Source organism: Sebastes fasciatus, chromosome 19 (assembly GCF_043250625.1).
Source record: "Sebastes fasciatus isolate fSebFas1 chromosome 19, fSebFas1.pri, whole genome shotgun sequence".
In the NCBI taxonomy this organism is placed as follows: Eukaryota; Metazoa; Chordata; class Actinopteri; order Perciformes; family Sebastidae; genus Sebastes; species Sebastes fasciatus.
Window position 1 is genome coordinate 19,756,261 of NC_133813.1, and position 14,354 is coordinate 19,770,614.

General features: G+C 38.3%; 1 protein-coding gene across 4 annotated transcripts in view; it reads right to left on the minus strand.

Moving 5' to 3' along the window:
• The window catches only part of rabgap1 (RAB GTPase activating protein 1), an 84,393-nt gene that overhangs the window by 11,402 nt on the left and 58,637 nt on the right, over window positions 1-14,354 (minus strand). For 2 of the 4 annotated variants that reach the window (XM_074617230.1, XM_074617228.1), the window contains 8 exons: window positions 12,370-12,444; window positions 11,664-11,789; window positions 11,254-11,397; window positions 8,142-8,183; window positions 7,597-7,725; window positions 2,752-2,844; window positions 1,215-1,325; window positions 764-868 (listed from right to left, as the gene is read on the minus strand). In XM_074617230.1, coding sequence (XP_074473331.1) covers window positions 764-868; window positions 1,215-1,325; window positions 2,752-2,844; window positions 7,597-7,725; window positions 8,142-8,183; window positions 11,254-11,397; window positions 11,664-11,789; window positions 12,370-12,444 — 825 coding nt within the window. Of the gene's footprint in view, window positions 1-763; window positions 869-1,214; window positions 1,326-2,751; window positions 2,848-7,596; window positions 7,726-8,141; window positions 8,184-11,253; window positions 11,398-11,663; window positions 11,790-12,369; window positions 12,445-14,354 lie in introns of all 4 variants that reach the window. The other 2 variants (XM_074617229.1, XM_074617227.1) reach the window with 1 other exon arrangement.

Genomic DNA, 14,354 nt, shown 5'->3' on the forward strand with positions numbered 1-14,354 from the left:
TAATAATTTGTTAGTTCTTGTTTTATTATAATACTATGCATTTCCTTTCTTTATGATCATGATTATTTTAACAAATTTCAGTCATTTACTTACTTACTTATTATTATTATTATTATTATTATTATTATTAATAATAAAACTCATATTTTGTTTGTTTTGTTTGGCTGTTTCCCCTTGCTTTTATCTTATTTTATGAATCTTTTTTCTTTCTCCTTTATTGTTTTTCTTTCCCCTCACATAAAATTATTACTTTTTGGATTTATGAGTTATTTAGTATCTTGGAGAACAAAGCATATGTATGGTTTTGCTGAGTCAATAAATAAAGTTATTAAAAAAAAAGAAAAAAAGTTTTGTTTATTGTGGTTTCATTTACTCAAGCATAATATACATTTGTGTTTATCAAATGGTCAATAACAGGAAAATGCATAGATTTCTGTCAAATAATGTAACGCAGACTCATGCTTACTGTTGTGCATAGTCGCCCCCCCAAGGGCCCATTCTGAGCCAGGAAAAACCTGCAGACTCTTGGCTCTCTCTCTCATAAGATGGACTGCTCAGTCATCGCCTGTCACATTAATATTGCATACTTCCTGCTAGTCTCCCTCTTTTTCACAATAATTCTGATCATTGGAGAATTTGTGTTGCAGTAGTGCTGACGCTTTCCTCCCATCTGTAACCCTGTGTGCCGCGTGAGATTAAAAGAAAAAACATATATTCAGCTAATGTCTAAAATATAGACATCAGGCTGAAAAGTGGCTCTAACCTGTGCAGATTCTTCCTCCAGTCGTCTCTTCTCGTCCTCAGAGTCCACCAGTTTCTGTTTGGTCAGCAGCAACTCTTTATTCAGGGCGTCTGCCTTCTCCTCAGCCTGACACACAAACACACACAGGACAGAATGACCCAGTGTTGATGAGGTCGTTGAAAGTTACACTTGCCCTACTTTCTTCTTAGCTGTCTCTCTTTTCAAAGTCAAACGATGCCTTACACACAAACACACACACACTCTAATGACATTTTGAATTGGTGTAAAAAGGTTTTGCAACATGTATGTGTTTTGGTTCTCATGCTGTTTCACTTCTTGCACAATTATTGCCACATACACTGCATACTTGCTTCTGTTAAGTGTGCTTACAGAAGTGACAACTCACATTTTCATGAACATGTGTACACAAACACGCGTAATGAGACAAATATAATCTTTCTCTTTGGCTTACGTTGTCGAGGTCTTTGCGTAGGGCTATCTTGCTGCTGACTAGTTCGTGTGCCAGGTCGTCGTTCTCCTGCTCCAAACGCATGTTAGCCTCTTGCAAGCGACGGTTCTCCCTCTGGACGGAGGATACAGAGCGAGAAGGAGGAAAAAGAGGAAGAGAGATGAAGACAAAGGCAAAATTATGAAATAAGAAAAAGAGGGAAGAAAACAGAAGAGCGTATGAAACGGAAAGAAGTGAGGGAACATGGAAGAGGAAGGAAGATAGCAGAGCAGGGACAATGAGTTAATCATGAAGAGAATGTGAACAATCAGTACAACAATATACAGAATGAGACTGTGTGAGTGTAAAAGTTAACTGATCAGGTGAGAGTGCAGGAGTTGTCTGTAATGTTTAACAGGGTATAACCTGTTTGTCTATCATTAACAGCAACAGACAGCTATATTAAAAAAACAGACATTGTTTAAAATCTTTTCCCAGAGATGCATGGACTTATGGAAGCATAAGAGTTAAGGGGATAAAGTATATATGTTATAAAACCTTGAGCATTCCTACTTCCAAAAAGAGATTTGAAAAATAGTGCCGATTTGTTCTTACTTAGGTAAACGTAACAAGGTGTCATCCTAACTGTCTTGCATAGGGACTTACAAGCAAGTCTGTTACTGCAAATAATGCACACATTCTTCTTTTCTGCTCACTTTCATTCTGGGAAAATAAGTCAAATGTTTTTCATAATAAAATAAATTTCTAATGCTCTGATGTGCTCGCTAAAAATAGGATAACAGGGAATTGTTCAAAAGGATTTAAATACAGAATTGTGATAATCTGAAATACGCTTAAGCGTCTTAAAATGATGAAACTGATAATTTGACTGAACCAAACTGACTTTATCAAGTTGTGGCTTAATGGTTGAGTGTGTGAAAATCCTCATAAACAGCAATAATACAAACATCTCAAGGTACCTTGTTTGACATTTTAAAGAAAATGGTATTGGTATACGGTTTGTTGGAAGCATTTTTAAAGAGCAAACCGGGCAGATGTTCTGTCGCTGTTATTGATGATCTTGTACTGTACACAACCAAGACGCTACCCTTGAGATGACTTATGGCATGTACAATTAATGGCTTTTTTGGTGCCATGTGATTTTTCTTTCTCCAACAAGGACTGTCAAGGTCCACAGTAAAAAAAAAAAAGAAAAAAAAAAAAGATTTATTTTGTTCAGTGGAAAATCTGTCAGTATATGGTGGTTGTTTTAAGACTATGTAATGGTAACATGTAGTATATCCATATAACACAATCCATTAACTACACCAAAGAGTTCCAGAGTCATGAGATCAAATGTTATACTTTGGATACTAAAATAGTTAAATTATAAACTATATAAAACTAAATTAGTTGTTACAACAAAGGACAAAATCATAAAGATTCCTGCTCTTGTCAGAAGAACCAAATCGGAGTTATATTATGTTGATATTAAGTTTATGTTAATTCCATGGCAAAGTCGTTGAATTTTTTTTTATGTGCACAGGTGAATATTTTGTACCTCATATCTCTCGATGGGGGCCTCCTGTTGCTCCTGCTGCTCCCTCAGGGTGTGATACTCCTTCTCGAATTTCTTCAGCTTTTTCTGGCTGATCTGCTGGGCAGCGAGAGCAGAGAAAATGTTTGGTACTCATCGACCATATCACACGAACATGAAGAATTACACTAATAATTGCAATTATACACACATGATGACAAACATGAATACAAACTAGCCTAATAGTCTTTGGCTCGTGCGCTAAAGGTGGCTGCCAGTGAAGAATCTTTCCCATATTTTGTAAACAAGATTGCACAAGATTGATAATCTATGTTGGACTGTGGCGTTCATCAGTTCGGTCCAGCATTTGAATAAGGATGCAATGGAACATGTTAAGAGATTACAGGCAAATTCGCTACTGTTAATTCCTGTCTGACAAGCCGGTACGTTGGGATAACACAGTCCGGAGTAACTCCTGCCACCTTAATGTTTGGTTGAGCTATAAAAAGTTCTTAGATTTTTTTTCCCATTTGATTTTAAAGCCGCGCAGAAATAAAAAATGAATAGCATTTTAAAATTAGGCTGCGGCACCAAAACATGCTGAGCCGAACTCCTGAATGCTAAAAAGTGGGCATCAAATTGCATCAGTTCACACTATTTATCGTCTTGTTGTTGAACTGATGAACACAAAATACAGTAGCTCAGGTTCAGTGCTTCACCACAGATCGCCCAAACCAGCGAAACAGTGTCTCATTTAAACACGCACGCTTACAGTCACATTCACGCCTACAGATGCCGTTTGCACACACTGCTGCATTTAGACAAACTCATCAACAGGCCTTTCACTGCCCAGCTGCTGCCTTACATTGGGCTTTTTTTTTTTTTTTTTTAAAAGGAGACAGCTACCATACAAGGAACACTATGTGCCTGATTCTCAGCATGAGAGACAGACTTGCCTGTCCATTCTGTGGATTTTTTAATGCATCTAGTTACAGCTGCAACATCAATGCACCGTTGGTCTTTTGCATGGATGTTACTATCTCTCCCTCACCCACCTAATGATGTCGGCAGAACTGGGGCAGCACATGTTGTCCTTTTCTAAGTGTGTCTCTGCATGTATGTGTGTGTGCATGAACATGGGAGACGGATAAAACAAAGAAAAAGTACAAGAGATCATTCAGGGCAGGAGTTGGCTCATCCATGTCCTATTTGTCTCCTTTCTCTCACAGCCTTGACAGACAGCTGGGTCACCAGACGTTACTACTTAGAAAAGCAATTAGGAGCACAGAGCAACTATAGCTCTGTTAAGTACAGACATAAATATCTTACAAGTCTTGTCTGTGCAGTACCATCAGTATTGTTTTCTTAAAGTACACTAGAGGTCTTGTAAAACCATTTGCTGATTATCCTCTGCTCTTCTTAACCCTAAAAACCTATTAGAAGCTTTCTTCATCTGAAGAGCTGTAGCTGAAGACAAATACCTATGTATACTGGGGGTGAGGGAAAAAAAGCAATTCACCTCTGCATCGCAATTTTTTAATGGAAGTTACCGCTTTTATTGTTGTAGTCAGAGTAACGTGACGTCATATCCGTCCCGTATCCGTCAACCGAAAACAAACCACAGCCGGCCGGAGTGAGCCAAAACGAGAAAGTAGAAAACGGCGAAGGGTCGGCGTGGATACGACCTGCACCCTCACATATTAAATCCAAAGTGGTAAACACCACGCATACAGTAAAGTATGGAAACACTTTGGGTTTCACACATTGCCAGGAAAAACAGAGCTAGACATCACGGCCAAAGCTGTATGCTAACTCTGTCGTATCGTATTACTTGCGGTCAAGCCAGCCGTCACTCGCATCTCTGTGGTCAAATCGGCCGACGCTACAACTGTAGAGCACCCATATACTGACATTTATGTTAAATGCATTCAAACGGCCCCGATGGAGCTGACCAAAGACAACAGAGCTGACAGGAGAGCTAGCGACGGACTTGGAGAACTTAGCGGAAGTATACACATGTGACTACGTCCATTTTTTAAAAGGAACTTTTGTCCGGTTAACAAGAAGAAGTGTCTATACAAAATACAAATATGGAAATAAGATTGATTGAATTATATTCACCAGAAGTATAAAACATTACATGTCCCTTATACATTAAAAAGAAAATAGTACTAATTTGTGAGGGAAATGTGTTTATTCTTTGATTTCGGAGTTGCTGGAAAAAGATTTAATAAATAATGCCTGACAATGATCCTGATATATTTGACTTCAGGACATCTCTGACTACAAACATCCTGAAAATCAAACATTTTAATGTATTAATTTAGATATTTTCCGAAGTAAAATTCCCTAGAAGTGTATGATTCAACTGTTTCCCCATAGTCTAGTGTTGAAAAAGTTAACAAAAATTGCAATGAATCGTAATATCGAATCGCAATACATATCGAATCGGCACCCAAGTGTCGAGATAGTATTGAATCAGGAGAGAGGTGTATCGTCCCAGCCCTAATGTATACATGCTCATATTGTATGTTCTAGAGCGACAGTAGAGAGCTATGTGGTAGACATAAAGAGATGGAAACTAAAAACACACAGTAAACAAAAAGAAAATGTAAGCATTCATGACTTTCATTTAAATCCCCTGGGCAATTAGCATATATTAGCTTTGGAAGTCAAAAGGTTGGCAGACGAGAAGAGAAAGTAGGTGTAACAACTACACGCCGTGACAACATCCATGACCCTAGTTTGACCCCGAGATTGTCTCCTGAATACATTTTCGGACCCGACTGTAGTTTCCAACTGTGTTTGTCACATATTCACTTCAAAATTATTCAAATTATAATGACCTTTGACAACAATTACTAAGTAAAGTACTTTAGAGAGTTTTTTTTTATTTCCAGCACTTCTATGTGGCACTTTTATTTCCTCTTGAGACAGGATCACTATAATCCTGCTTTTTACAGTTTTGTGCCGACTCCACCATGAGGGTGATGAAGCAGGAGAGGAAGGAGTCAATAGTTCAAAGGGTCAAGGACCAGATGGTTTGACTTTAACCTCTGGTACATTAATAAAAATGTAATAAAAACTCCATGTAACCAATATAGTTCTCCAGCATCTTGTGCTATTTTATCTTAAAAAATGTACATGGACACATCCCCAGGTAGGTCATTCAACAGTAATAATCCAAACATCATGTTTAAAACCTCACAATCCGACACCGACTACATACCTGGCAAATCTGAGCTAAAAATGGGCAATAACGTTGGAGCACCTGGCAGTGCAGAAAGATGTGTGCTCCAATCAGACGGCAGTGTGTCATCAGTCAATGAGGGCACCAGTAATCTGGTCCGTTAATCCCACTATAGTAACATCCAAGCTTCAGATTAGCCTTCCTTGATTCTGATTTAATTCCCGGCCCCACCGTTGCCGTACTCATTGAGGTCAAATGGCTTCTTGGAATTATTTTCTCTTGCCACATAGAAGTGCTGGAAATAACTTCTTAAAGCAGTGTGCAGGAAATTGTAGGTCAATATGCATCTGTGTAACTACATGCAGGTATTTTATTTAAATGGGTACAAAGCAACCCTTAAATCACAAGCATAACTAAGCTTAATAATTACACAAACTAGGGCTGTCAGTCGATTCAAATATTGAATCGCGACTAATCGCAAATTAATTACACCTTTTTTATCTGTTCGAAATGTACCTTAAAGGGAGATTTATCAAGTGTTTAATACTCTTATCAACATGGGAGTGGACAAATATGCTTGTTTTATGCAAATGTATGTATATATTCATTATTGGAAATCAATTAACAACATAAAACAATGACAAATATTGTCCAGAAACCCTCACAGGTACTGCATTTAGCATAAATAAATACGCTCAAATCATGAAATGGCAAACTGCAGGCCAACAGGCAACAACAGCTGTCAGTGTGTCAGTGTGCTGACTTGACTATTACTTGCCCCAAACTGCATGTGATTATCATAAAGTGGGCATGTCTGTAAATGGGAGACTTGTGGGTACCCATAGAACCCATTTCCATTCACATATCTTGAGGTCAGAGGTCAAGGGACCCCTTTGAAAATGGCCATGACAGTTTTTCCTCCAAACTCAGGATATATATTAAGAACTGATGCCTCTAAGATGAGTACTGAAACATCTTCAAGACCGCACACCAAGCCGAGTTGCCGAGTTGATTTTGTTCCACTATATTTTTCTCTGTTGGAATATCTGATTGTGTGTGTGTCTCTCTCTCTCTCTCTCTCTCTCTCTCTCTCTCTGCTGCCCAGCTGTCCAACTGAGAACCAAAAGAGCTCAAATCTCTCCCCATGCTGGCTCCTTTCCGGAGTTTGTGCTAATAAATATCTCTGCCCAAAGTTACCTTCAAAGTCCGGCCCTCTAAACTAAGCCAGTCTGTTCGAAACAGGTCAGGACACAGGTGTTGGTGTGTGCGTTCAAAAGATAGACAGAAAGAGAAAGGTGTGTGTGTGCATGTGTTCATTGCATCTGTTAAACTTGATTTACAGTTCAAAAGTGGCCCCTAGTGGTATTTAAGTAGCACTGCTGGACTACAGAGAGGTTTTAGCCATTCATTCAATCCATTACATTTTATCTTGATTATGTGATTAGGAGACATACTGAGTTTTCTGTTTCGAATATTCCAAATCTATTAACGTTTGGGGTTTTCTGGACATTTTGAAGACCATTAGTTTTACCCATATGAGGGATAAATTAAAAATTTTACTCAAAATGAAAATGAGGTTTGAATACATGAATACAGAGCTGAACCTGAAGTCTCAGAGGTTTTGTATAAAGGGGATGCAAGGCTGAACAGACATAGCTACCTATAGACTGTAAACTCACCTTCATGCTACAGGCCAGCTCCATCAGTTTCTTTGCGTTTTCCTCGGAGCGGTACCTCTTCGGAACCGGGACGCGAAAGAATTTGAGTGCACCCTCGAAGTCTGTTTGGATCAGATCGTCTTTGGAGGTCTGAGGGAAAAGAAGGACGGGGACACATTAAGGAACACGTTTACACAACCTGGAGTCGTCTTGGGTGGACATTTATTTCCTTTTTTTGAACATGATGTATCATCACTGCATTTTCTGAACTAGATATGACAAATAACAGATTTGTGATAAACTAGCTTCAGTCTAGAAACAAGCATAAGATAAAAGTTACTCCAAAGATTTCTTTTTGAGGTAAAACTCACAATGAGGGTGACACTACACGTGTCTGCACCTGCTCACATGTGCAGACGTCTAAAATCTTTCCATGGTTTGATTTTCTTTTGGCAGTGTCTTGCTGTGCTTTTCTGTTTCCTCTCAGAGCTGTGGTTGCTAGTGGTGTTGTTGTGTGTGCGTGTGTGTGTGTGTGTGTGTGTTCATATTTGCGTGGGCTACCTTACCTTCAGAAGTGCCAAGGCCACATTGAAGATCACACTGATGCCCTGAAAATAAAGACACATTTTTCATGGTGATGTGAGGAATTAAGTTACTGTAGCTTCAAAGAAATAAACATTAAACAGGAGTCACACCGACTAAAATAACATCAGCACTACATCCAAAGGCGCAGTTTGCGTTGGTTCATGCACCCTAGAAATGCATCTAATATATTTTTTATGATAACGCAGAACTAATAATTTATTATAATGATGAATAATATTGACCTTGATGTGTCTTCTTAATGACAGAAACCAACAAGATAAGAAGATAGATTTGTGGTCTTTTTACTTGTAGCCTAATAAAATTGACTCTGTTAAATATGCACTTCTGTTACGCGATGTAAACAAACCCCGTACCTATCAGCTGTGCGGTCAAGATCAGACTAGAGACGTAACCACTTAAAAGATGGGTGAGTAGTACTTGCTTTCTTCTGACGTTTGTGTTTTTTTTAAACAGAAAACACAGGTTTTATGTTGTGATATTTACAGAAAATGATATACAATACAGCCAACAGTAGCCCGGTAAACTGTCAGGCTCCTGGAGATCTCCCTCCAGCCAGTCGTCACCTTATTTAGGTGACTGTAGTTATCGTACAGATAACTCCTCATTTCAACTTCACCAATCAGCCGTTCCTCATCTATTGCGGCGCTTTCAAAGCGAGCAACAGGAATAAATAGAAACAGAGCGTCCCAATACGTTAGACCTCTCTGCGTTGAATACATCACATTCCCTCTAGATCTTTTTTTGTGAACCCCCAACCTTAAAGTTCAAACTGCGCCTATGACTACAACATTTACAGTTATAGCTATTTTGTATATGTCTTTACAGCTTTACATTATGTTCCTACATTTCAACTGAACCCTTTGTATGTGAATATATAGAGCTACAGATGTTTACATTCCAACTGCACCTTGGTTTAGTCCTTTGTACATATTTACTCTCGTATTTATTTATTACTTGTATATAGTGCCAGCACAACTCAATATGCAACAATACGCAACGTGCAATATCTGAAGTGCAATATTTGACTGTTTTTATAGTTCAAGCAAATATACATTTTCTATTTATAAGATGTCTTTTTATTTGTACTACTGTTTAATAGATGTGTATGCACCGTCAGGATTGATATTTCATTTCGTTGTACTCTGCAATAAAGGAATTCTATTCTTTAACATTTAAACATGAGAGTATGTTTTAGTGCCGCAGTTGCTGCTAATGGAATTCCTTTACCAGCTTTGCCTATTTGGATTTGCACAGTCTCCTAACCTTCCTTTCAGATTATTTATCAGCGCTGTCAGACTTCACGGGAAGTTGAAAAACTACAAATGTAACATCTCTCCACAGACGGTTAGGGATTTGGCTGACCAACTTTAAAGACACTCCAGTTGTCTTGGCTTGGACCACTATGCTGAAAGGTCAATCTTCCTCTTAGTCTGAGCTTGTGTGTGATTTGAAGCAGGTTTTTCCTCTCTGTACTTGGGTCTGTCCATCATCTCCTAGATCTTGATCAGTCTCCCAGTTCCGATGCATCATTACAGCATCATGGTGTCCTGCGTTATTCAGGTTATTAATGGGGCATGGTTTTCACTAGATGTAGAGCCTGACATTCAGGACAAAAAAATACATATTTGTCTCATCAGGCAAACTGCTCTTTGAGGCCCTCAAGTGGATAAACGTTTTACTGACTCTGGCCTAACAACCAGCTCTTGGAAGAGTGTTCAATGTTCCAAACTTCACTTCAAAACTTTATTATTATTATTATTATTATATCAACTCGTGGGGTGCTTTCAGTGCTTGAAATTGCCACAGTCGACAAATCTTGTAGAGATAGATGATCAAAATAAACAGGATGCGCGTGAGCTCAGTTTAGGGTGTCATAGCAATGGGGTTCCTTAGAGTACTTTTGTTTTTTAGTTCAATTACTTTATCATTGTTTACAGTACATACAAATATGTAACACTTTATAATAACCATCATTATTAAATGGTTAATTAATTAAACTTGGTAAACGTAATGATGTTATAATGTGTGCAATAATAAACAGTTAATAGTTTACTAATGTAATCAGAATGTAATTATTATCGTCTCTTATCAGCTATGATATAAAATATAATTCATAAACTAATTATTTCATATTACACAAACTAATGATAAAATAACATAAGTTATAGCATTACTAGTAACTGGTAAACATTGTTAATTATCATTTCATTGTTTGTAAACAGTAAAATCATTGTTTGTAAACAGTAAAATAACTATTAGCTTAACTATCAATTTACCATTTCTTGATTATGGTTATTATAAAGTGTTACCAAAAAAAATCCTTTGTTAGTATGGAATAATGTGTGTACATAAATGGCAAAGTAAGTGTTATTGTGGTCCTTGTTTACATGGTATTATGGCCTTTTCCTCTGATTTGTATATGCATATCGTGAAGTGATATAGTGATTCTTGTGCTAACCGTGCTAATTATTTATGTGGACACTGACTCTAGTTATAGCTGTTCCCTCCCTCATTTTATATTCATGGGGACATGCATATAGATTCTTACTCTTATATATGTTTTGAGCTACATCCTAGTCTGTTTTTTTTTTTTATATAGAGATGCCTCTATTCCAATCTAACCATATAGAAAGTATGACAGCCATGGGCTTGATGTTATTCTTATCTGTTGAGAGGTACTTACCTATATTATGACTTGATAAATGTATGTATATGTTATTATGTATATATGAGTTTAATGTAACATTACGTTTGATTATACTTGGTTCACTGGCGGTTGTCATGTGACCAGAGCCTTTAGAACCTTTTAAGATGGCGTCTCTGTGCGAATTTATTAAGTCTGAAGAAGAGCTTGTACTCGAAACGTCCCTTACTAAGATGTGCCAATAAATTGCACTCTTATGGAGCTACAGTGTGAGGACATTCTTCTACGTTGTACATAAATGGCAAACATAAATTAATTGAAATTGGTGGAAATTGAAAATTAGATCTGTAATACAACAAAATGTTCATTTGTACATATTTTTATGTGTGAATTGCAACCGGGAAAGGTTTGTGTCTTTTACTACTAACCTCACACAGTAGCAGGTCAATGATATGGAAGACCATGTAAAGAGGGAACTTGGCTGTGAAGAGGGTGAGGAACCACTGAGAGGCGTACATATGAGCCTCCAGACCCACGTTCAGGAAATGGTTGTACAGGTCTGGTATGTATTCCTGTTTAAGGCAGAGAGAAAGCAAATGACAGACAGAAGAGAGGAGAAAATGATGAAAGAGACAGGGGTACGGAGAGGTAGACAAGTAGAGGGAAGGAAAGAGGATTCATTAATAGAAAAAATGGTTAACACAGAAAGAAAGTAGCACTTGTCAGGAATTAGACCAATTGTATACCACCTAACACATTTTTCAGTCTGAAGTCGACCACGGCTTTTGTGTACATTCAGAAAAAAAACACTTTAGATCTGCAAATAACACACACATACCTGCATGAGTCTCTCAAGTTGGAAGAACTTGCAATGCAGATCTTCAAAGTTCTGCTTGAAAAGGTCCCTGAGCCCGTAATCAAACATGATCTTGACCAGCACGCTGAAGGCTTGCTCCTCCGGCATCTGAAGGAGACGACCAAGAGATTTAGTAATTATTAGAACCTCGCGCCAATTCATATCCTAGTGACACAGATGAGGCTAATATGTGAAACCTTTTACTTCACAGCGTTCTTATATAACACTACCTGAACTTGTTAAATATCTCCTTTTAATGTTGTAATACTTTGCACATATCTCCTCTATTCCATCTGCATCTAATAGGACATTGACGTTGTTTGTCCACTAGGTGGTAGTGTTGACATGTCCCTTAACTGCAGGAGTGCTTAAAGGGAAGTAACTTGGCAGATGAACACGAACACATTATATATTATTTATAAAAAAAAAATGTCAGTGTCCCACAGATACCATCTCACATCTGGAATCTTTCGCAAACTGTTTTCGTGCAGTAACAGTACATCATGCATATCATATAATATACTTCAGACAAGGCTCTAAGACATTTAAAATAAGCCAATCCTCTGGCTTTGCAGAATGTCAAAAATGTACTGATGTCAAATGAGAACAAAACAGTCCCTCTCAGCTCTTCAGAGTGGATTAAATTGGATAGGATTTTTTGCTGGACCCAGCTGATATGTGAACTCACGTGCAGCAGCAGCACAGCAGCCAAGAAGGATTGTCCCTGGCAGTAGCCAATCTCCTCGTCGTAAACAGAGTAAGCCTGAAGGAGACGACAAAGGCAAACGGGCACACAGTAAATAAGTTTCATAGTGAATTAAAAAAATTCATGAGGGTAATTAAATGATGATAAAATCTTTTTTTTTTATTCTGGGATGTTGCTTGTCCAACTACTGTATAATAGATGTTAGTCCAGATGTTGCTGTTGCAACTGCAGCTGATCCAAACCAAGATTTTTTACAGGTACATTAAACGGTATTTATGATTTCAAAACAGACTCAAATGATGAAATATAATCTGAAAAAGAAGACCAAAATATTTTCCTTAGGAGTTGGAAAACCAGCCCACGGCAAATTCAGAGTCAGTAAATACTGAACTTGTATTTGACAGGTAGTGAGAAAGATGGCTCAAGATACACTGGAAACTTAAAAGGCAGAATGAGGAGGATTTTCCTAAAAAACAATGTATAAACTGATACAAAAATAATCCCTCTCAATCATCAATTATGACCCAATAGAAGTGTGTGGTGGTGTCTGTATCTGCAGAGACCCTGCCCTCTGCCTGGATTTTATTGCTTTGCTGTGTTCAGGACATTTCTGGGTATCAACCTTTGTAAAAACGTAGCGACCCGGTGCCAGATCGGAAGCACGCATCCAAGACGAAGCTACGAAAATGGGGGACACGGCACCGAAAAAAGGAAAAATATAAATGCCAAGCGGACAAAGCTTCTTCTGAATCTAAAGTTGGCTTTCACCCGCTAGTGAGAACTCTAACCCTAACCGCGGTCAGGGGGGCATGCGCTTCTGGTGCCGTTGGGCCGGGTAGGTGGAGTCAACTTTGAATGTTGTGTTTACAAAACCGCAACCGACAAATCCTACTCATTCGACCTTTAACACAGCTTTAAATCAAACACAGACAAATTAAAGAACGGTTGAGAAATTACACACACAAAAACAAAGACGATCTTTGTCTACCCACCATCATGTGAGTCAATTATGTAAGGGATAACGCAGAGCGAGTCAGTCATTGTTGTGAAATAAACCCTGACAACATCGCCCTGAAGGGGTTTATTTCACAACATTGATCCGCTAGCTGTACATTATCCCACTAATTACACAGCTAATTACTTTAGAAATCAATAATTAGACACCAAAAAAACGGTCCGCCAGAGTCCGACATCAGAACTGCGGCCATAGCAACGGTCTGTTATACATAGCGACGGTATGCTATAAAGAAATAACAGACGTGATTAACTAATCAGAATCGAGTATTCAACAAAGCCGTGTAATAAAACATGTATAAATATTTAGTTTTTGAACTCGCAGCAGACTTTTTTGGCTACAGAGCACTTGAATTATATTGCATAAGCTGTTGAGAGTAATATCTAGTCGTTTTTATTCCCTTTTTAGAAATCTCAAGTTGTTGAAGTTTTTCCATTGTATGCCGTATGTCTTCAAGTACACTGTAGAATTGAATAGCAGTAAAGGAAGAAATAGATGAGCGAAGGAGAAATGACCATGAGACTGTTAAAAAGACAAACAGAAAGGAAAGGACAAAGAGAGGGAAAGAAAAGGGGTTGGCGAGAGATGTTGATATGGAGGAAATGGAGTACATATGAGGGGAGGGAGAGAGAGTTTGGAACAGGCGCTGTAGTGGCCTACTGAGCTACAAACACAAATAACGAGTGCAAGTCAAACAGACAAAGTGCGGATCAATCCACGCACAGAGGGAAGGGAGGGCCCGCTGAATTATTCAAACACACCTGAGGAGGTGCCTGTCTGGGAAAGAGATTGATGCCCTCACCTGAGTTATACATAATGAATGAAATGAAAACAGTGAACAAACTGCAGCCACACCGCTCATTTGGGTTTATGGAACTATAGGTTGAAATGTGTGAGAAAGAACACGCGGCACTTTACGATCAATATGACGTTACATAATATAATGTTTTGT